At 41.4% G+C, this 24,245-nt stretch overlaps 3 protein-coding genes across 3 annotated transcripts in view; 1 reads left to right on the top strand and 2 right to left on the bottom strand.

The window, feature by feature from the left end:
- The window catches only part of LOC114351765 (transcriptional repressor p66-beta simjang), a 45,884-nt gene extending 40,774 nt beyond the window's left edge, over positions 1-5,110 (bottom strand). Inside the window, exons 1-4 of the mRNA XM_028303080.1 lie at positions 5,009-5,110; positions 4,615-4,666; positions 4,440-4,521; positions 1,255-1,387 (exon numbers count right to left, since the gene is read on the bottom strand). Coding sequence (XP_028158881.1) covers positions 1,255-1,387; positions 4,440-4,521; positions 4,615-4,652 — 253 coding nt within the window. The 5' untranslated portion in view covers positions 4,653-4,666; positions 5,009-5,110. The remainder of the gene's footprint in view (positions 1-1,254; positions 1,388-4,439; positions 4,522-4,614; positions 4,667-5,008) is intronic.
- Positions 5,111-5,220: 110 nt separating this feature from the next.
- Positions 5,221-9,015, top strand: Ski6 (exosome complex component Ski6). The gene is made up of 6 exons (XM_028303084.1): positions 5,221-5,580; positions 5,914-5,986; positions 6,062-6,198; positions 6,613-6,811; positions 7,991-8,085; positions 8,920-9,015. Exons 1-6 carry the CDS (start codon positions 5,410-5,412, stop codon positions 8,989-8,991), a joined length of 747 nt encoding a protein of 248 aa, XP_028158885.1. The 5' UTR covers positions 5,221-5,409; the 3' UTR covers positions 8,992-9,015.
- A 1,178-nt stretch (positions 9,016-10,193) lies between these two features.
- exu (maternal protein exuperantia) lies at positions 10,194-23,763 on the bottom strand. Its single transcript, XM_028302975.1, has 10 exons — positions 23,598-23,763; positions 22,396-22,568; positions 20,276-20,428; positions 19,037-19,179; positions 17,414-17,619; positions 16,117-16,258; positions 12,893-13,041; positions 12,076-12,218; positions 11,625-11,721; positions 10,194-11,065 (listed from the first exon to the last, which is right to left on the bottom strand). The coding sequence occupies exons 2-10, from the start codon at positions 22,552-22,554 to the stop codon at positions 11,016-11,018; spliced, it is 1,242 nt and encodes a 413-aa protein (XP_028158776.1). The 5' UTR covers positions 22,555-22,568; positions 23,598-23,763; the 3' UTR covers positions 10,194-11,015.
- Positions 23,764-24,245: the final 482 nt, after the last annotated feature.

The raw sequence follows: 24,245 nt of genomic DNA, 5'->3' as shown, positions 1-24,245 counted from the left end.
CCTTTTGTATCGCTGCTAATTGGCCGTACTTTAGTACCTATTACAATTACATAAATGTTTGTAGATTTCAAATTTATGTGCTGTACCTCAAGCACGTAATAACTCTCATAGTCGTCTTCATTAATCGACCGCTGCGGCGCTGTTCATAAAAAAAATTACCATACCAAAGAACGATAATTAATTGTTCGTGCTAGGGGTACAGTTATCTGTCGTTCGTCAGGTGTATGTACTTACACCTTAATGCAAATCTTTTTTATCACTTCATAGTTTATAATGAGATAAGCTATCTTATCTAGTATAATTTGGAATAAGTAAATATTTACATTTTATTTAATCCAACTACACAAAACATAATAAGTTGTAACAATCAAAAGCAGTAAATATAACAAAATCAATTATTATTATAAATGACATTGGTGATAAAATCACACACAAACAACAAGATACAATAGGTATGATTAAACAACTGCAACAAACTTAAACTAAAATGCATTTACTTTCAATGAGACTTCAACTGTATTACATTTTATTTATACAGTTTTAAGATAAGTTCAATCTACAAAAATAACCAAAATGCATTTGCTCAATCTAATCAACCAAGAATGGGTAAAATTCTTTGAACAATCAAGAGATAAAAGCATCATGAAGACACAAAACAAATCTAAGTACCCTACTGGTAGATAGAAATAAGAAATTATTCTATGTAAACCATAACTTTAATTGTATGTTCAATATGTTATTGTATGTGCACAATAAGACTAGACGCAGACCATCGATTTTTAGTTGGCCGATAGTTGTGTCCGATTTTAAATTGTATGAAGAATCGGCCAAATCGAATCAGTGTAATGTGCGCACTTCCATACATGCCCATACTGATCAAGTGCCCGACTAAACTATCGGCCGGCGAAAAATCGATGGTCTGCGCTATCTATAAAGCGTAAAAATCTTTTAGTAGTCAAGTGTTATACATATAGTTCGTAACACCCAAAGTAACCAAATAGACACAACACAACCTTATTCAAATGTAACAAAGGCGTGTTGCGAACTTTTCGGCTACTTTGGGTGTCTCGAACTATTTGATGCTGACTATCCTACTAATATTATAAATGCGAAAGTTTGGATGTCTGGATGTTTGTTACTCTTTCACGTAAAAACTACAGAACCGGTGATGATGAAACTTTACAGTATTGTTGTTTGTAACCCAGAATTACATAGCTAGTGTTGTCCTAAAAAAAAGCTTGTAAAGGCAAATACCTGTAAAAGGAGCAGCCGTAGGCGCCGACGGCTTGCGGAGCGGAGGCGCGGCCGGCAACAGAACAATATCGGGGCTCTCGGCATAGCTGCGCTGCTCAGAACGCGGGCGGAGCACCCGGCGGCCGCTGGAGCCCTGTGAATTATATCATCATTGAATACAGCAGGATCCTTTTAACATTTTGTAAGTTGCAAATGACATAAGTTCAAAATGGTCATTCTAATTAGAGATGAAACGGATAGTTGTTTGGCCGGATACCGGATACCGGATATCCGGCGTGCTGCTAGGCCGGATAGCCGGATATCCGGCGGCCGGATAGTTGACCCATTGTCTCGTTGCATGTCGTGACGAGTTTAGCACCGCACAGGTGCTTCGATCGCGATCAGTGGGTCTAGTAGACTAGACAAGTCACTCTTTCGAAAATTGAATCCGTCCGAATAGAATGTCATACTTATTTTGCCCCCTAGGGCAGATCAATTTGGGCGATTTCGGTTGCCATCGTGAGTGTCATTGAATAGTGAAAATTAAATTAGTTTAGGTACTTGCTACGTAATCTGGCTGAACTGCATAAGGTGTACCAGAATCTCATGGCAAACAAAAATATTGGAAAAGTGTGTTTTTCATATGGCCATTGTCTATGGCTTTATTGTCACCTGTCAAAGAAAATCAAGAGATCTGTCAGCCGCTGCAAAAAATTTGTAATCTCTTCATGCATATTTGTTATTTTTGTGAAAAAGACGAAAAAACTCAAGCAAGTCATATTGTTTTCAAAGTGTATTGTAAAATAAGTCATAATTCAAAATCAATCTTTGATTTTAATTCGCGTCGTTGAGTTGACAGTAAGTTGGAGTGAAATGTTTTGATACTTACCTACATTTAGTTTATTACCTAACTGCGTCAGAAGGAGGGCTATGTTTATTTTTATATTATTCTTACCTAAAAGCTGCTTTATGTGTTTTAGTGTCGGCTCATATACCCATTTACCTAACACCCTGTATTAATACCTCTTTAACTTGATCATCTATTTGAAGAATAAGAAATGCAAGTGGAGTTCTTATAATCGTTTTCTAGTTCTGAATGAAGTGATAAGTTATAAGTATGATCTATACTTATAATAAATCTGTAGAGAGGTCCAATTCTGTACAAGAAATATATTTTCAAAATAACTGTCAGGGGGTGATTAGTGATCGATACTGATGCCAAAAACGCAATCAGTAAAATTTTTGTCTGTCTGTCTGTATGTTCCTTATAGAAACAAAAACTACTTGACGGATTTTAACGAAACTTAGTACAATTATTCTTCATACTCCTGGGCAGGTTATAGTATACTTAGGAATTCCCACGGGAACGGGAATTAGCGGGAAAAACCTTTTGTATGAAAAATCTAAACCGCTTAAGTTAGACGCTTGAAATTTGGCATGCAGGTATCTTAGTAAACTTAAAGCTTAGTTACAACAGGATATTGCAAAATTCCCACGGGAACGGGATTAGCGGGAAAAAACATTTGTATGAAACAATCTTAACTGCGTAAGATAGATGAAGGGGGTAAAACGGGATCCACGCGTAGGAAGTCGCGGGCGACCGCTAGTACTTAATAAAATTATTTACAGTAATATACGGTTTACTTATTTTTCAAGACATGTTCCTATGTTAAAAACCCGATGTATAACAACATTCTTCATACACATACCTAAAATGTATAGGTAGGCATTCGTACTTCATGTTCATTATATTAGTCATAAATAAAAATTAAACAGTATCAAGATCGTTTAATCCAATTTCCCCAGTATTGCACTCAACAAAGTTTATTTTCCCCATTTGCCATGAGATTCTGGTACACCTATATCAGTGAAAAAAAAGATCGCCTATTTTATTTGTCAATATTTCGACAATAACAGATATTACTATTATGCAAGTATTCGTCATTAGAAAGAAAGAAAGAAAAAATGTTTTAGTGAATAGCCCAGAAAAAAAAAGTTTTTTGAAAGGCTTGATATGGCTTTTTTGTAACTTTTTAGCCGTCACTATTATAAGCCATTTTATTGATATTCACCTCAAAGATTATAATGTGTTTCATTTTATTACAGGAAATTGTCGTAGTTTTTTAATATCCGGTATCCGGCCGGATAGTGAGTTACTATCCGGTATCCAGCCGGATAGTAAATTTAGGCCGGATATCCGGCCTACCGGATAGTTACCGGATATCCGTTTCATCTCTAATTCTAATTGCTGTGCCATAATGTTATAGTTTTTAGGTTCATAATGGAAGCAATAAATGATTGAGTAATGGGAAACTATGTTCAGCAGTGGACATCCTATGGCTAAAATGATGACGATGATGATGAATGGGAAAGATGTCTGAGACACAAAGTCACTAAAAGTGTTATGTTATGTACTGGGACTACTCAATATGTTTTACGAAACTATACATTGTCTCTGTCCATGAATCACCATAACAAATTTGCATTACACCAAAGTAACTCAGTCATAATAAAAATAATAGGTCATATAAGTTGATTGTTTCACTAAAACAATGTTTACTACAACAGGCTTGTAAACATTGTAGTTAATGTCTGTCTTATGCCCCAATAACAATGCATAATACGCATCATCAGTTTGCAACAAGGCTAAATAAATAATTAAGATTAAACCACAAACATTCCATTCCATAATCTTTACATTATCTTCTCAATACCGAAAGACTGCTGTCTAATTTTTAATATTATACATGATATTTACAAATATAAGAATATTTCAAATTACCTTGGAATCACTATGCAATGTGCCATTGATACATAATGTGTAAAAAAATAATTTGAATTGCTAATTTAACTGTTCAAAAGACAGGGAAATAATGCAATTGAATATTTTCCTGCTTCATGATAACAAAATGTTATTTATATTTCAAAGTAATTGGCATTTCAATACTAAGCTGTGAAAAGTTATATTTATAAATTAATTATACTTGAAATATAATCAAAACAAAACAAAATATTTTTTTTAATGAAATAGTATTCAAAATCAACTTACAGTTATACTCACTCTGTCAATCTAAGGGGAGCATGAGAAAATATAACATTATTATAGGAAAATATACTTTCTTATCTACCTGTATAGCTACTATTTAATATTAAATGTATGTGTAATACAAAATATTCTTCATTATAAATACTAAAACTACACTTACATGGGGTGGTGGTTGAGCGGGCGTTATAGTTAGACCACTAGCAGTTAGAGCTCTGAGCTCACTCAGCTCAGGTGGCAAAGACCTGCAGGCAACAAATTACATAATTATACATAACTACTACTACAAGCTGCATGTTTATCAACAACAACAGTAAACCACAAAAAACTATACTTACCTGACACTAAGGTCAACTGCTGAGTCGTCCACGTCCATTGTAATTAGTCACTCTGTAAGGGGTAATTAGCAATCAATCGTACACACCAAAAATCGATAACTACCTAATACAATAATTAACAAAACAAGCACATCGAAAATCCCGGCGGTCTGGTCCCATTGTTTTTCTAGAGTTAAATGATAATATCATCAAGATACTCTTCCAAGGCTCAGTGTTGGATTTGAATTAGATTAGCACCATTAATTTAGGAAATTGATGAACACGCACGCACCACCGGGTGACAGCAAATAGACAAGACAAAGACGAAATCACATCAATTCACTGGCAACTCAAATTTAACGCCTGTTTCATATCGATGCTACTGAAAATATGCAATAAATGGAAAAATATGTACCAGTTTTGTTATTTAGAGGTGTAATTACGAATAATACAATGCATTTTCACAAGTAATGGACGACATAACAAAATGTCACTTTTTATTTTTTATTTGGAATGCTGTACAGATTATGTAAAGGAATTATCCCAAAAGAGAGTGGGTTGTTGACTTGATACGAAAACAAAACGTTGAATGCAGTGCATTATCGCACGCAATCGCTCGTGCGGCCAAATAAACATGTCAAAGTTGTCAAAAACCTGTGTTGTAATATAACCTAAAAATTGGTAAATATTTTGTAAATATTCAAACCCTTCTGTTTTCGCACATTGTAAGTGGGTTTATATGTTGTGATAAACATACAGGCAAGTTTCTTAGCATAATCCTGTGAAATATATCGCCGAAATAGTGAACTAAACAGGATGCCAGCACCGGACTTATTATCAAGCCAAGGCTTAAGGCTTGATGGTCGCAGACCTAATGAATTACGACGAATAAGATGTAAACTAGGTGTATTCACACAGCCTGACGGTAGTGCATACTTAGAGCAGGGTAATACGAAAGTTTTGGCTGCAGTTTATGGACCTCATCAGGTAAGGACCTTTACGACTTAAGATCTTAAATTTCTGCCTCTAAGATATTATTTTAAATGTTTATTCATAATGCTAGTCTGTTAAATTGCTATAAAAATATTTTTATTTGGCTTGTGAGACAGTCTGTATAGGTTTCTTTCTTCCACAATGTTATGTATAGTACTTTCTTTTCAACTGTGTTGATCTCATAATTCTATCAAATGCTTGTTTGGTCTAACTATTTACAAACTCTTTATTTTCATTCCTTTTCCGGCTCTCCTACTTCTCATTTAATGCTGCTTCAAATTCTTTGACTGAGAATTATTTTTATACAATTTTTTATTTATTTTTCAGGCATCTAAATCCAAATCTTCACCAGATGGTGTTGTAGTGAACTGTCAATACAGTATGGCTACTTTCTCTACAGGTAAAATAACTCATAAACTGATTGCAGTAAGTTGATTCCAATTTTACAAAACTTTTCATCTTAATAAATTTTCAGGAGAAAGAAAAAACCGTCCCCGAGGTGATCGCAAGTCCCAGGAGATGTCTCTGCACTTGAGGCAGGCTTTGACAGCTGCCATCAAAACTGAGCTCTACCCTCGGTCACAGATTGACATCTATGTAGAAGTTTTACAGGTTAGTTATCACAGAATTTTTAAAATTATTTACTCTACAGAACATTGTAGTCTTTAAGGTTTTGTAAATTGAAGCAAATTAATAAAAATAAAGGGAGTTGAAGTTACAACAGAAAAGCTTTTTGAAATTAATGAAATTCTTTATAATATTTGAGTGTTTTAGCAATGCCAATGTCATGCTTGAAACAAAGCTTAATTCTGCTACACTAAGCTTTGTTTCAAAGTAGCTACTTTAATTTTCAAAAACCATACAACCACAAACAAGCTGGAATAAAAATATCCATATGTATTCCTAAAGCTGTTACTTTTCTGCTTCAATCTCGGAGAAGTCGCATATGACTGGGTTACAATTGATTTCTATTGTTTGGGGCTTGTAGGGATAAAATTAAATAACATTTCTCTATATCTATCAAAGGCAGACGGCGGCGCCTACTGCGCGGGCGTAAACGCGTCAACCCTAGCGCTGATCGACGCTGGCATCCCGTTACGCGCGTGCGCCGTCGCCTGCAGCGCCTCCATGGCGGGCCGCGGCGGGCAGCCGCTGGCCGACGTCGGCCACGTGGAGGAGGCCAACGGCGGCGTGGTGCTCACCGTCGCCGCGCTGCCCAGCACCGGTGAGCACTTTGAACCTTGCGGCTTTGTGTTAGAGATCAAGATACGAGGATCCTGAAAACGAACTTACTCTGATGGTCCGGCGTCCCTAAGTGTGTTTTGGCGATCAGTAAGACACGAGCCCCAGAGGAGCCATCAAAAAGACACGAGAAACGAACCTAGTTACTCTGAGGGCTACCCGCAACCCAAAGTGACTGAGCTTAGCCATTCGTCTCGCTCTTGCGCAGTTTTATGCCAGTCGCTTAAACACTTACAAGCGCTTTAGCAAGCTTTTTTACATTTGAAATTGGCTGAGCGTGACGTCATTATAACACACGCCCACCTAATAATATGATGACGCGTACTGCGCACGCGTGAACGCGTCGACGCTCGCGCTTATAGACACTCGAAGTCTAACACCAATGAGGTTTTTTCTTTCGACTTTGAACCTTATGTCCTTGTAACACGAGCCCGCGCTCACTAGTAGTGAAGATCACGCGTAGTATGCTCCCACGCGCAATTAGACACTCGCGGCGCACTAGTGAGGCTTCCTCAACCGACTCTGAACCTTCCGTCCCCGTAACACGCGCGCTCTTGCTCTGGCGGCCGCCTGCAGCGCCTCCATGGCGGGCCGCGGCGGGCAGCCGCTGGCCGACGTCGGCCACGTGGAGGAGGCCAACGGCGGCGTGGTGCTCACCGTCGCCGCGCTGCCCAGCACCGGTGAGGGAGATAAACTGTTTAAGGCTTAGGCGATCCTTCGACAAGACGACTACACCCTGTAGGTACGCCCAGGATGGGCGCTGCGATAAACCATTTATCGCGCCATTTTATCGATTAAAAGCGATGAGATAAGCCCATATTATTATATGTGTGTTGTCTAATATCATCGATAACATTTTATCACTTCGCGCATCCTAGCCCGGTGAAAGATCTTACTCCGATATGGCCCCAGAAATCCCAAAGTGTGTCTTGTCTCCCATATGAGACATGATTGACTATTACGCAGATTTTCTCAAGTCTTTGAAAGTTATGATGGTTGTTAGGGCAAAAAAGTTCTTGAGAGGCTGGATGCGGCCAGATCCTGTCGTTGTGGAAATTTGTCCAACTGTGACGTCTCTTGGTTAAACTTAAAGACATTTTTCTTCTAAGGTACTGGAATATTTTATAACAATTATCATTTTGATTTATCTATTTTGTTACAGGCAACATAGCCTTACTGGAGATGTCGCATCGCCTTCACATGGACTACTTTGACGTCGTGCTGAGCAGAGCGATGCAGGGCTGTCGCGACATTGAGGTATATTCAAATTCTTTATTGCTTAGTGTGTTTTGTTATTTTAACGAAATGTAAAACCGATTCCGTATAATGTCGGTGGCAACCTACCAAGTGCCATGATTAAGACTACCGCACGTATTACTAGATCGTTTCATCCACAAAGACGCCTCCCACCAATATTTGGTCGAGGGAAGCGCGGGGTGCGGGGAGTTTGATCCGAGCAATCCGAGCGGCATTATTGTAGTGTGCGTGTGCACTCGTGCACCGATAACACTCAAACATTAGCGGAAGAATGGTGGGGCGCGTCCTCAGATCATAGAAAGAGAATAGATATGAAGTCGCGCGTAACTACAACGAGAACCAGTGTCCCCACATTTCCCCCACCACAGCTCCCACACACANACTTTACAAAATTCGACAACCGTCATTCAGGACTGATTTTTCGCAGGCAACCCTATACCACCGTGTTCATAATGAAATAATCTTTATTTTCATTTATATTTGATTAAATTATCAGACCGATGCAAAATGCTCTATCAATTTACCTGTTTATACCTGGCAACCCGAGAGTTATGACTGGAAAAGAATAGGCAACCTAACGTTTGCATATTCTATGGGCTTCATACTTTCGATTGGTATGGAGTTTGTTTAATAATCAAACCGATGAAATATTTAAAAATAAAACTTTTTTTAATGATTAATTAATCATATCCTGGACTGAAATTTATTAGGCAACCCTTAAGCAATATAATTATTGACATGTTAAATTGAATATAAAATATGTTTCATCAAATAAGCATCTCGGTGAAGGTCGTTGTATAGCGGGATCTTAGACTATAACAATTCTTTTTTCAGGTGATATTGGACAAAGCTGTGAGAGAACATCTGGCAGAAGGCTGGACGAAACAAGACGTGGTGACCATTTGAAATAAATTTGTATTTTCTATCAAACATTTTGTTTTACTAAAATATGACTTGATGAATCTTGCTATCTTGCAGGAGAACCAAAGTAACCGATATAGCTCGCAGAATTGCTAAAATCAAGTGGCAGTGAGCGGGGCACATAGCTCGTAGAGACGATGGCCGTTGGGGCAGAAAAGTTCTCGAGTGGCGACCACGGGCTGGAAGACGTAGCGTGGGCAGGCCTCCTACTAGGTGGACCGACGATCTGGTGAAGGTCGCGGGAAGAGCCTGGATGCGGGCAGCGCAGGACCGTTCATTGTGGAAAACCTTGGGGGAGGCCTTTGTCCAGCAGTGGACGTCATTTGGCTGAAAACGAACGAAAACGAACGAATCTTGCTATGAAATGAAAGTTTCAGCAATGGCCCTGACAGTTACGTGCGAGGCCATCCTCAATGGCAATCCTCAAAGGAATACATAACAAAATCTCTAGATTTTGTTTTTCTTCATTCAAAAACTGCTGAACGGATTTTGATGAACTAGTAAGCCTAATAGGTATTCATTCATTTAAAAACTGCTGAACGGATTTCGATGAACTAGTAAGCCTAATAGGTATTCATTAATTTAAAAACTGCTGAACAGATTTTGATGGAACTAGTAAGCCTAATAGAAGGTATCTATTCATTCATTCAAAAACTGCTGAACGGATTTTGATGAAACTAGTAAGCCTAATAGAAGGTACCTATTCAATCATTCAAAAACTGCTGAACGGATTTTGATAAACTAGTAAGCCTAATAGGTATCCATTTAAAAACTACTGAACAGATTTTGATGGAACTAGTAAGCCTAATAGAAGGTATCTATTCATTCATTCAAAAACTGCTGAACGGATTTTGACGAAACTAGTAAGCCTAATAGAAGGTACCTATTCATTCATTCTAAAATTGCTGAACGGATGTTGATGAAACCAGTAAGCCTAAGAGAAAAGAACGTTGGCAGATTGTTTCTGATATTAGTTGCACTTTGCACCTATATTGTATTTATTGTTCATGGAAGTATGTATAAATGTGTATTCAGATAGTTTGTCAAATAAAACCACAAAATGTAGACTTACATATTTATTAGAGATCTGAACAAAATAAGAAATTAAATTATATGTACAGTCTATGTTAAAACTAACTAAATTAGAGGTAAGTTAATAGGTACACACTTTGTTTTCGTTACATAGCTTATGTATGGTAAGTGAAAACTAAACAGTCAACAAGAACCACTTTCCTATGGCAGAACGACAGCAGTCAGCATTTAGTCAAGCGATGCAACAGAGCCTATTTAACTTACACGAAACGCTCAATTGAAACAAGAGAAAAATAAATAAAATATCTTTAAAATATGTGGATGCAAAAATCAGTCCATCCTTTAGTTAGGTATATGCCATTGCACACAATTACTAAATAAATAAAAAGTAACTTTGAATAAATAAACATATTGTACTTTTTATATCCTTGTTCAAAGCCCCAATTTAAAACTTAAAACAATAAAATATTGCTTCCTTTAAGCTATAATATTAAATCTGTGATATTACAAATGGTACAAAACTCTCAACTCCTCGAACACAGTTCGATATACGCTTCAACAAAACAGCGACCATTCAATATTTTGTCCGTGTATACTCGGCCTTATAACAATATATTATTATGTATGACATTGCAAAAACAACAAAAACGTTGTTCACGACAAATACGTAGACAAAAATATTATTATGGATATACAAAAACGTTATATCTTATTACACTGAGTTGCTAAGGCACTCAACTACAATTTTTATTCTATAATAGAAAAAATGCACGAAGCAATAAGTTGTAAATAATATTCTGGGCGCGGAAGTAGGTATGTAATTAAAAAAAATGTGTAAACTCGTTCACCGACGCATGCAAAACAATCTGTTTCAATTCCAAAGGAGACTTAACCTAGTGTATAATACGAATAAATGTTTTTGTCACATTCCTATGGCCTGGTGGATACTGAACGATAGCAATGTGGGCTCCCGGCGCTCAGTTGGCCGGCACCGCCTCCGGCGCGCTCACCGCCGCCGCTGGTACGTCTGGGGAGAACAAAAGGAATGGTTAACAAATAATAATGTAATCAATAAGTTTCAGCAATCAAAGCTAAGCTTCAGCTTTGGAAATGAAAGTTATTAAAAAAAATTACAGAGCAGCAATAAGGGACAAGTGTCTAGGTTTTTACAGTCTGTATAGCGAATATACAGACTGCGAAAATCTAGACACTTGTCTTCCTTGTGTGGTATACAAACCGCCAATGAATATGGTTGACATACGCCCGTATTCACAAACATCACTATGAGGTCTCACAGTGCGCGCGGACGCACAAGATCACTCACGAACCAATCACAGAGCTCTATTCAACGCAGTGCCTTCGATTTTCTGCTTCACTTAAACAAGCATCGTTTGTGAATACGGGTGATAAAATCGGCCACTTCGTGCGCAGAGACACTTTTTGTGTCCAGTTGCTTCCACTTCTCACCAAACGACTCTGCTTTCTATGATGGTGTGTCGCTCTACATTTTCGCAGCCGCTTTTTAGGTAGATTTTTGACCAAATCTGGTAGACTACAATACTTGAAAGGTTAACACTAACACATACCATTGCTAGTCTTTGTAGGTGAATTGTGTGGTGAACTGTTTTGCGACTCGCTTGTGCTGCCCTCTGCTTCGCCGGTTTCGCCCGCCGATGACGTTGCCTGGAAAGTAACATTCGTTATTATTACTTGAACAAGACAACAGACTAAAAAGTAGCAGTTCAAATTACTGATATTTCATTTACACGTTACTTTCGTCAAAGCAAAACACAGGCCATTAAGGACTTCTGCCCTTTGCTGGCCAGATACAGATCGGGGAGGATGATATTAGCTTATACGTAGCGGCGAAATATGAATTCTTTTAAAAGAATCTGAAGACTCAAAAGCAATTACATTATCACAGGTAATTGGGCTCCTGAAATACAGTTTACACTAGTTTAGGAGTCAGGGTTTCAATATCAAATGTTACAGTGTATTTACATCATTAAGTTATTATACAGTGATTTTGCTACTCACCCTTGTCCTATTTCTGGGGATCCTGGCTTTGGGTCCTTTGGGCTCTTTGGCGGGGTCAAAGTGGCAGTCGAAAATTTCTATGAGCTCCTTAATGTCTTCCTCCTTCGCCGATACTGACAGCGAAGCCAATTGTTTCTCTAAACCTGGAACGAAATTAACAATTGTATAAGTGACTCGAGAGTGGAGATCTCTTTTTGGCAAATGTAGTGTATGTTGTTGAGCAGACTCAATGGACTAATGGCTTTCAGAAGATAGCTGACAGCCAGCAACTGGATAAAAAAGGAGATCATGCCCTTGGGATGCTTTAGTTCAGCAGAGATGATGATCTTACACGCATATTTGGAGAGGTATCTTTTACGCCTGTCATTGGTCAATACTGGCAGGACTCATCCTCCAGCTTATGGACCGATGGTAGTTTAAAAGATAGCCTACACAGTCAGTCTCTGGATGAAAAAAAGGCTTGAGCTTGACCTATTAGATGCACCAGTTAGTACTTTTGGATAGGCATGCGTTTTAGCGATTTCTTTTTCAGCACTGGACTGGCATTGGTTAAAGCCTGGTCCGTGAGCATGTAGAATTTTGTCCAATGACCCCAAGCTACCCATCCTTATCGCTCGCGCGTAATTATATTGCTGTCGCGACTGTGCTACGGGCGCCCGCAGTGAGTGTGCGAGCGCGACAGCAACATAATTACACTACGTGCTCACGGACCAGGCTTTAGTATGATATTTTGACGCCATTTTTTTTGTTGACCGGCTATTATAATTCAAGTTCTATGGAGTCCCAGTATCACTGCGACCGGTTTGCTGACGCCTACCTTCCAGCTTGTGGTCCTGCCAGGCGCCACGCAGCTGCTCATACAACAGTCCCGCGTCAGCCAATAAGCGTCGCAGCTGAGTGACGCGCTTGCGCTCCGGCCGCGCAGAACGGAGCAGAGGCGCGAATACTGGCCGGAACGTGTTCTGTCTGGAAGATAACAAATCTTTTTAGTACGAATGCTAGTTTAAGATAAACAGGTATAGTAACAAAGTCTACTGGGGCCCAAGAGCATCGCGGCTATGCGTGGTGCGGTGTCATATTTGTATCCGCCGCGCTAGTACAGCGTTAAATTAACTGCAGCGTGTCTGCAGTGGGCATAAGATCATTTAACGCAGGGGTAAAACCCTAACTTATTTGAGACGCGCCGCCTTTCGACCATACGAAAAATTCCGCGCCCCCCTTCCTCCAGTCCAGAATATTTATTGGTCGTATCGAGCAGTCGCATTATCTCAGCGGTCGCAGGTTTTTTTATACTTAACTACACAGATGGCCCGCGCCCCCCTTTAAAGGTCTTTGCGCCTCCACTTTGGGAACCCCTGATCTAACCCGAGAGCCTACCTGCTGCTCGCCCGGGACCAGCCCGATGCAAGCCGGCTCGGCAACACACTCCTGGGCACTGTAGTGACCTACATCTGCAGCGGTTTGCGCCCGCAGCGTGCGCGGTTGTATGCGGTTCCCGCGGCACCGGCGGGCGACTAGTAGAATCGCGCGGGCCGCGGTAACCGCAGCCTCGGCGGTTTTCACCCGCGCTCTGAGATCGATCGACGCGATTTGAAATCGCGTGAAAATCGCGCCGTGAGTTCTTAGCCTTAGGCCCGGAACACACGGTGAAACGCAATTGCAACGAAACTGCAACGATCAGTTTGAAACCGGTTTGAAAAGGTCGCGTCATGTGTGGTCTCTCAACGGAATCTATGGCAGAAACTTAGATGCAACTCAAAAGTAACTAGAAGTTGCAGTTTCGTTGCAATTGCGTTTCACCGTGTGTTCTGGGCCTTCCTCTGAAAGCAGCCTAACACAGCAGCGGCCTACCTCGGGCGACCATTTTGTACCAGTGACTTGATTGGCGCGAAAATCGCGCCGTGAGTTCTTAGGCCGGCAATACACGGACAGCTCGAGCAGTTAGTCAGTGATCAACATACACGGACCGCTCTTGCAGTCAAGAGTCAACAGCTTGAAGCTGCCAGTGATAACTGCTCAACAAATCACAAGCGCGCGCGCCGTGGAATGAAGAAAGTGGGCCGAGGTAACTGCGCGAGAGCTGTCGACAGCTTGACCGCACGATGAAAATTCACCGTGCTGTCGAACGGTTCGTGTATGTGCGTCCATAGAACTCTGCAGTTCACTGTGCAGTCGCAGCTTGAAGCTGTCGACCCCGACTGCTTTAGGCGGTCCGTGTATTGCCGGCTTTAGCCTTCCTCTGAAAGCAGCCTAACACAGCAGCGGCCTACCTCTCGAGCAGCTGCTTGAGCGCCGCCAACGCCTCCAGCTCAGTGGCCACTGGCCGCGCCCACACGCGCGCCGTCTCCACCATGTCCCGCCGCGCCCGAGCCTACCTGCTGCTCGCCCGGGACCAGCCCGATACAAGCCGGCTCGGCTGCACACTCCTGGGCACTGTAGTGACATCTCCAGCGGTTTGCGCCCGCAGCGTGCGCGGTTGTATGCGGGTCCCGCGGCACCGGCGGGCGACTAGTAGGATCGCGCGGGCCGCGGTAACCGCAGCCTCGGCGGTTTTCACCCGCGCTCTGAGATCGATCGGCGCGATTTGAAATCGCGTGAAAATCGCGCCGTGAGTTCTCAGCCTTAGGCCCGGAACACACGGTGAAACGCAATTGCAACGAAACTGCAACGATCAGTTTGAAACCGGTTTGAAAAGGTCGCGTCATGTGTGGTCTCTCAACGGAATCTATGGCAGAAACTTAGATGCAACTCAAAAGTAACCAGAAGTTGCAGTTTCGTTGCAATTGCGTTTCACCGTGTGTTCTGGGCCTTCCTCTGAAAGCAGCCTAGCACAGCAATGGCCTACCTCTCGAGCAGCTGCTTGAGCGCCGCCAACGCCTCAAGTTCAGTGGCCACGGGCCGCGCCCACACGCGCGCCGTCTCCACCATGTCCCGCCGCGCCTACCTGCTGCTCGCCCGGGACCAGCCCGATACAAGCCGGCTCGGCTGCACACTCCTGGACACTACGAGCGGCTCACAGTCACCTCTCGAGCAGCTGCTTAAGCGCCGCCAACGCCTCAAGCTCGGTAGCCACGGGGCACCTCTTGTTGCTCGCCTGCACCAGCCCGATGTAAGCCGGCTCGTCAACACACGCCCTGACACCGCAGCCACCTACATCTCCAGCAGTTGCCCTAAGGCTGATTTCAGAGTCGTTTGACCGGCGCCGGTCACACGTGCGCGCTCTCAATGAGGGCTATCGTTTTTATACTTGGCGCCATCTTGATGAGTCGAGATGAGATGAGCGATAGTCCTCCTACCACTTTAGTGCTCACCAGTTGGTGCCACTGTCTTCGCTACTAGCAAGGTCCTGTCCTTACTCTACAGTGGCGCCAACTGGTGAGCGCTAAAACGATAGCCCTCATTACACGATAGTATTTGCTTGTTTCATAGACACGTCGTTCACACGTACCGTTCGTGAGACTCGTTTCACAGCGCTCCGCCGGTCATGCGTGCACTCCTGAGACGCGCTGGCCGACGGCGCGTGCCGCCAGCGTTACTTTGAAACCAGTCTAAGGGCTATATATCACCGGGACACCATGGCTATTCCGCGCAACACCCTGCTAAGACGCTAAATTTTGTTAGTGTGTGCGTGCGCGCCGCATACGTATTGGCGCGCTCACATACAAACCGCGCTCGGTGCGTTTCTAAGAAGACGACTTACTCATTTGTATTTACTGTGGTTCTTAGCGTTACTCTGAAAGCAGCCTAACACAGCAACGGGACTATTCCCACCTCTCGTTCCCACCACTGCAACTCTTGTGTTGCCAGGATCTACAGCTTGACCGCCACAAAAACCCAACCAATGAAGGTCAAGTTTGTCAATCAAACTGTTATTGGACCCGCAACGAAATTAATCAGAAGAACATAGGAGGAGTTCGAAATTAAGGTTCGACTTTCCTCCATTGCAAAGCGGATGACAGGTGACAAACAAAGGTTTAAAACCTTTAAGAAAAGATTATGCACCACGGACAATAAATTGAGCCTAACACAGCAGCGGCCTACCTCTCGAGCAGCTGCTTGAGCGCCGCCAACGCCTCCAGTTCAGTGGCCACGGGCCGCGCCCACACGCGCGCCGTCTCCACCATGTCGGCGCTGGCGCCCGCGCCGCCGCCCTCGCCGCCCGCGCCTACTTCTTGCTGCTCGCCTGGTGGACAAACATGTCGATTAATTGTGCTGCCTGATGGGCTAGAATGCCGTGATATACTCTAATCAGGGATTTTAGACTTCAAATGGATGGGCGTAATATATTATTATCTTATCGCGCCATTTCACACTGTATACATGTATTGTAGAATAAATACATAACACTGTATTTATTCTACTATAGCGAAATTATACAATCCACTGGAATGGAGGAGGCTTTTGCCCATACAGGGGTGCCACAAGAGTGAAGACAGATGCTTCTAACTTAATTTATAAAATTGTAAACTTGTGGAAATAAAAGCTTTTTATTTATTATTCATTTACTGGAATTACCGAAACCCAATTGAAAAAAGGCGGACAAATAAAGGTTGCAGCAAGGCACTATATGCAGGCTGCTACCAAATGTCCAATCTGGAAATCATTGGAGGAGATCTACGTTCTATGACTCCTATGGTTTAAACGATGAAGAACGTTAAATGCTCGACGATCCTGTAGACTGTAAAGGCACATCTTCACCATCGTCTCGCACTTATCGACATAGTTGTTGGTGAACTCCGCCACATTTCTATAGCTTGTATCAGTACTCGGCGCCAGATGATCCATGATCCTACAACTAGGTGTAACGCGGTCTTCACTTGTGACTGTCGGCAAAGTCTATAAATCTACAAATTAGCCTGCGTCAGATGCTTCACAATCCTGTAGGCGTAATCTTCACCATCATCGTGCACTTGTCGGCGTAGTTGTCGGCGAAATCTGTAGAGCAACTTACCCTGCGCCAGATGCTCCACGATCCTATAAGCCGCAGTAGCGCGATCTAGCGCGCTATCCACCGACAGCGAGTCGGCATCTAACAGTACACGCGCTAGCACACGCAGCGACACCGACTTGACCGTCGTCTTGCACTTGTTGGTGAAGTCTGCATAGTAACAACTTACCCTGCGCCAAGTGCTCCACGATCCTATAGGCTGAAGTGCCGTTGTTTTCACCGACAATGTCGGCGTAGTTGCCGGCGAACCTGCCTTTGTCCTGTAGCTTTTATTTATCTTACAACAACTTACCCTGCGCCAAGTGCTCCATGATCCTGTAGGCTGAAGTGGCGCGGTCTTCACCGTCAATTGTCGGCGAAGGTGTCGGCGAAATCTGTAGAGCAACTTACCCTGCGCCAAGTGCTCCACGATCCTATAAGCCGCAGTAGCGCGGTCTAGCGCGCTATCCACCGACAGCGAGTCGGCATCTAACAGCACACGCGCTAGCACACGCAGCGACACCGACTTGACCGTCGTCTTGCACTTGTCGGCGGCCAACGCGTAGCTGTCGGCGAAACCGGCCACGATGGTCTTGAATCGGTCCAGGAGCTTGTACCTTGACGAAAAAGAAAACCATAGGTTAAAGCACCTCCAATTGCTTCCTCATAATATTATGTCAATCAACATTATTGTAACTAGAATAGAATAAGTATGTTGTAGAAGCAATAAAGGACTTTATTATTATTATTATTATGTTTGTACGCTTTGGAGCTCACGGGTCAAAAGTGGCCCGGTCCTTTATAAGGCTTGCGTGGGGATACAGATCCAACACGTAGAGGCCGTTTTAAGCGCAAAATAATCGACAAAAGTGAAAGTGGTGCACATGCTGGATCTAGTCTCTGACTATATCATGGGATGTAGCCAGAGACCATCCCCAGCCTGTGCACAGGAGCTATTGCAGTTATTGGAGAATGGACTAGGGTTATGGATGAAGGATGGATGGACTGGTTACTGGGCTATGGATGGAGACTACGGGACACCTGCCTGGTTCATAGTCTCGGACTGAAAAAATGGCAGGCGGTGACTAGCCAGCGACTAAATGGGCCCCCCCTGGCGTCATGGGTCGTATAGACCGGACTGAGGGGCAACATTGGCGTCTACCAGCTCAGGGGTGTAGAGAGGTGTGCTGCGCTTTCTCCGGAGTTACTCGCGGCGTTATGCCCTTTAACACTTCCACCCCTGGAGCATATAGCTCTAGCGACTCCACTCTGGCCGGCCGGCTAAGGCAAGCCAGAGATGAAAGTCCTGCAGACCCTCTCGGTTTCCACTTCGGCAAGCCGAAGACGAGGGTCTTGACCGACTCTCGGGAGCACTCGGATTAACAACTGGCCCCGTGGTGTCGCTACTCACCAACAGCTCGCCACAAAGCTGCCCTGCGGGGCTTTATTATTATTATTATTATTAAAGTCCGTATGTGTCGTCATGGTAAATAATAATCGGTAAGTGTCTGAAGGGAGAGGGAGTCCCAATGGCGAATTTACTTTCATCGCCGATAATCACAGAACAAATCTGTTCAGTCTCCAGTCTGATCGCATGATAGATTAAATAAAAAAAAAGTGTCTGAAACAAACTGAAAGTGCCGTAAACGAACTAAAGTCGCTGACATATCCCCCGTCAGATTAGTAGACTGAAGTGGCAATGGGCAGGGCACATAGTACGCAGAACCGATGGACAGCAAGGTTCTGAAGTGGAGGCCACGTACCGGAAAGCGAAGCGTGGGACCTCCACCCACAAACTTAAAGATAGAAAAGGCGCCAGATGCAGGTCGCTACTAACCAGTCAATCTGGAAATCATTGGGGGACAGGAACATAGGCCATGTTCAGCAGTGGACATCCTGTAGCTGAAATAACGTGCTCTTTCTTCACTGGTTAGGTTTTTATAGGCATTCAAGCTGTAGATCCCGGCTACTTTAGAGTTGGAGCGGTGGGAACGAGATAATATGTGAATAGTCCCGTGTTTTCTTCAGCCTTACCTGGTGAGTGCCTCGAGCAGCATGGTAGGGCTGAGACGTCGCGGCTCGTGGTAGATGAGGATGACGCTGCCATCGCCTTTTTCTTTCTCCAGCCAGTCCAGGAAGTCAGACAGCGCGGAGATCTCAGACTTTGTCTTCAGAATCTGTGCAAAGATATCTAAGTGAAAGCTTTTATTCAGTACTTAGGTCCCCAATGGAGGAGGGAATACAATGGAAGTAGTGTCATTTACTTATACGCGACCCATGACAGCTCACGCGACCTGTCATTTTCCTATGATATGGCGATCTGCACGCGTTGGTGTGGTTGAAGCAAAATACAGTCGAGTGGGTAATCTACTACACTAATATTATAAAGAGAAAAACTTTGTTTGTTTGTTTGGTTGTAATGAATAGGCTCAAAAACAAATGGACCGTTTTTAGAAATTCTTTCACCATTCGAAAGCTGCATTATCCACGAGTAACATAGGCTAAATTTCATTTTGGAAAAAGAAAAATATGTAGATAATGAAGTCCATGCGCGTGAAGCCGCGGGCGGAAAGCTAGTCAGAATTAAAATTAAGTATAGAAGATAGCATGTCAAGCTAAACACTGTAGCATCTTAGCATTTGTAAAAATGCTTACAAAACAGACGTTATACATTTTTATCAAATAACAAACTGCAACAGTGACCAATACAGGATTTACTGATAATTAATCCGGAAATATGTTTTTTATCATGGCATTTATAATTAAAATTCAAACTGCCTGCATAATGATGACAATATTGACAATAAATGATGCATTCACTTTGACCTGACCGCCGCTGTCTGCAGCAGAACACATCCAGTGCAGGAAAATTCTTAAAGCCGCTGGATTCATTGTAGGTTCTTTTACAGAAACTAACTTACTAACACACTATAGCATCAACAGAACGGAAAGGACCAAAGGGGAAGAGGAATGTTGGGAGGCCCAAGGAAAGGTGGGCTGATAATATTATGAAAACAGCAGGCAACAATTGGCTTGATCTAGCCCAGGACAGGCAAGTCTGTCTGTATATTTTATTTTGGGCGTCTGTGTGTTTACGTGGCGTGGGCAGGCCTCCCACTAGGTGGACCGACGATCTGATGAAGGTTGTGGGAGGTGCCTGGATGCGAGCGGCGCAGGACCGGTGTTTGTGGAAAACCTTGGGGGAGGTCCAGCAGTGCATGTCTTTCAGCTGATACAAACAATTTTATTTGATTTATTTTATAATTTACTAACCTTATGAGTAACGGTATCCTTGAGCATCCGGTAGCGGCCGACGGTGACGACCCGAACGTTGTGGCGCCTACGGGCTCCTGGGTTCAGGTCACCGTAAGGCATGATGTACTGAGAGTACGTCTGCTTCGGAGTGTACGCTGCTATCTGGCATATCTGCGGATAAAATGTATGTTTTAGCTTCTATGTAAAACTTACAGACAATGTTGGAACCTTAGTGACCAAGGGCACATTAAGACTAGGAGCAGATCACCAACTTTTAGTTGGCCGATAGTTGGGCCCAAGTCGAATTTGTATGAAGAATCAAAATTAGGAATGGCATGCCTTGACTTTGCAGAATGGACCAATTCTATAGTGAGAGTTGACTCTCAATGAAGTTACTGAGAGCACTTAAATTAGTGTGGCATGGATTGTGGTTTTATCTAGGTGATTGTGTGAAGGAATGTCAGAGTAATCTATGTTACTCTGGTTCTAAAATCATCCATTGATCAATCTATCAAAACAAGTTGACTGCGTGTCAAAACAACGGCTTGACACTAAATTATAAATGGGAAAGTTACTTTGTTTGTTTCTTACTTTTTCATACCAAATCAAAACAAAGGGTTCATAAATAAATCTTATAATAGAGTTTTGAAAATGATCTCATCATCCAATAAATAAAGTTATACTACATACACTGTCCATTTTATTTTGACACCAAAACAGGGAAATGAATGTTACAAAAAATAAAGTCTAAGGAAAATAGGTAAAGAAAGGTTGTTGTATAAAACCCATCACACCTATAACATGAGAGGTTTACCTAATTGGTTGGTTGGTATTCTATTGGCATTATTAACTAAACTATACTTGGTTATAACCTACCTATAGTCTTTTTCACGTAAGATGATCCGTATGACACTTCAAGGTTATCCATATTACGCATGCTACATATGCAGAATATTTTTGAAAAAATGTTTGTATTTTATTAGCAATATAATAAAAAAAAATTATCTACTTGTCTTGAAATATATAGTAAAATCTGAGTCTATTGATTATATTTTAATTAAATACGATGTAAAATTATTTTTTATTTAATGTACGCAATGTGTGAAACGGAATAGATTTAGTGCTGGGGTATTTCTTGTTTAATAAAATCGATTATTTCCGCGGTTCATTAATCGATTGCAGTGAATACTTAGTTACTAAAAACATCACAAAAATCAACTATATTTTTCGATTATTGACTTTAATAAACGCATTGAAAATAAATTTATAGTTTTTAATTTAAAGAAACAGAACCAGTACTTTTTAGGAATCGTTTTTTTGAACACGAACCATGAAATTTGAATATTATCAATAAAAAATTGTTACAATAATATTAGTAATTAAAAAAAAACATGTTTTTTGTTAAATAACACCTATACAAAATATTTCTCGAAAAGTAGGTGTCACTACCTCTTCGAATAAAATCGATAGATAAATCGCTATGGTTTAGTTATGTGACATCTCTAAATCTTTCAAACTCGAAACGTCATACGGATCATCTTAGGTGAAAAAGACTATAGACCATGTAACATTGTTTTGAAGTTAGCAATAATTGTCTACCGTAATTTGCTATAACCATTTCAGTCTCTTGACATATTAATTGAATGCATACATAGCACCCACACTGTGTAATCTTTGTATTTGCTTAGAATATCCAAGCAAACAACTTAAATTATTTGCCTTTAATGTAAAGAAGCCATAGATAAAAATAAGAGGTCATTGTGGGACTGATAAGATACAGAAGTATATTGAAGTGAATACAAAGTTCTAAACAATCTTAATTGCTTAGCACAATTAGTTATTGTTTAGTTTTATCTAAAGTCTTTCATTATGATGACACAGCTTCAAGACTTATTTACATAAAGTTTTGGGCAAAAGCAATTTTTAGAACCAAGCATGCTTGAAGATTATTTAAAATTTAGGATTGGTACAGCAATTTAATCAAGTATACAAAAAATGCTTGTTCTCAAGGTAAAAAAATGACCTAACAACTAACAGTGTGACTTGATGGTAATTTTTTCCTGGCGAGTAACAGTATTAATCAATACGGTGTGACGGTGCAAAAAAAACTTTGGAATAAATGGTAATTGAAAACGTACCTCATCAATAAGTCTTCTGCCGGTAGTGTCCATGTCCCAGCCGACCAGCGAGTACTTGCCCGGAGGAAGTCCCGCCGGCTTCTCGGCCAGCGCTGGAGGCAACTCCGTGGGAGCCTCTACCTCTCCACCGTTCACCTTTGATTCTGTCACCATGGCCATGAACACTATTTACACTGCGGACAAAAGAAAAGTATTAAAAAATCTTCGTTCTACACCTAAATGATGACATTGTTAACAATGTTAATCATTTTTGTTGGCAAGAGTCAAATTAATATTAGCTGCATTTCAGAATTACACAAATACATTTAAGTTTGAATATGATCGATCAGAGATTGCATGCAGTACACTCATTTGGATTTGAGAGATGTGGGTAGTTGAATAACTTCATTGTCCCAATAATGTACAAATTTTATTGTAATTTTACCGATAGATAGATCTACTGCTACTAACCTAAAATTTGTGTAGACTATTTCTCTCTCTAGGGGTCTTTTTGTATTTATTTGGATAACACTTGTCACATTAATTAATTAGAATTGTAGGTAGATGAAAATTTTAATGAAAAAAAAAAAGCTTTTACTAAGATTATCCTATGAATATTATAAAAAGAATTGTACATCAACCATAGATAAGATTGTTTATCAGTTATTAACCCAATAACTAAAATGAATAAAGTTATGGTGGATTTCACAAACAATCTTTCTGCTTTCAGTCCACAGGTGGGCAAAGCTTTTTTTCCAGGTGACTGCAGTCCCATGAAACATCCATTATTCAATGCTCAGGTTGATTTTGCTATCTGCCATTGATAACCTAGTTTAGGTGGAGGATAATCTTTGTGATCTATTGAGTACCACCACCCAAGCAACCACAGTAGAAAAATGTGTTAATCGGTTGATTACACATCAAACCGATAACTCATTGCAAGAAATTAACACCCACTGAAAGACATAACCGGTAGCCAGAAATAATCGATCATGTGAAAACACAATGATTAATCCAGCGACACACCAGCAAGATGCTAATTAGCCATTACAATGGCTACGCCAGAAAAGTCTTGCAATGGTAATCAGAAAGGAGTTTAGTCAAAAATGTAATTAGAATTAGCAAAAATTACGGAAAACTTAAAATCGGGACACGTGGCGGTCTTTTTCTAGAGACATTTTGCCCCACCCCAGCGTGTCAAAATAACAAAATAATAAACTTACGTCTCAAATGCGACGACGATTAATTGTTGGTAAACAATATTTTTGAACAGCAGTCGATCTACGCTGCCCTTCGAACGCTGCAAAGTAAAATAATTTGTAAAAATATCACAAAATCTCAGCACGTGTGCGGCAAATGGCAAACCGCAATAGCAAGCAATAGTGATGTCCAATGATATCGCAATCGAACAACCTGTAATTTTATGTTGATCATAATCGAATTTGAGTTAAAGTCAAATGCGATCCTATAATAATTTTACAACTTTACAACTGTTGCAAAATTACAAACAATACATTGTTACCAATGAAAATCGAAAAAATCGAAGCATTTTTACTACGCTTTATCTAATCAATCAATTTAAATTTAATAAAATATACTTTTACCATAACCCAAATTAAATTCTCGGCATTCTCTAGTCTAGATTGTTTGTGTTGTGAACTTGTGATTGCATCCACAAATAGTGTCTTTCAGAGCCCCGATTACGGTAATTTTTAACGTTTCCAATCCAGACGCGTTTCTGATTCTGCGATACGATTGGTCAAAACAGCTGACGTACGCTGTTGAACGACCAATCGTATCGCAGAATCGAGAAGCGTGTCTGGATTGTTGACGTTAAAAGTTTACTGAGCCCCAAGCCCCGATTACGGTAA

This window comes from Ostrinia furnacalis, unplaced genomic scaffold (assembly GCF_004193835.3).
Source record: "Ostrinia furnacalis isolate ACB-3 unplaced genomic scaffold, ASM419383v2 OfSCF1172, whole genome shotgun sequence".
Lineage (NCBI taxonomy): Eukaryota > Metazoa > Arthropoda > Insecta > Lepidoptera > Crambidae > Ostrinia > Ostrinia furnacalis.
The sequence above is the reverse complement of the archived record's forward strand: the minus strand, read 5'-3'. Positions and strand labels throughout refer to the sequence as shown.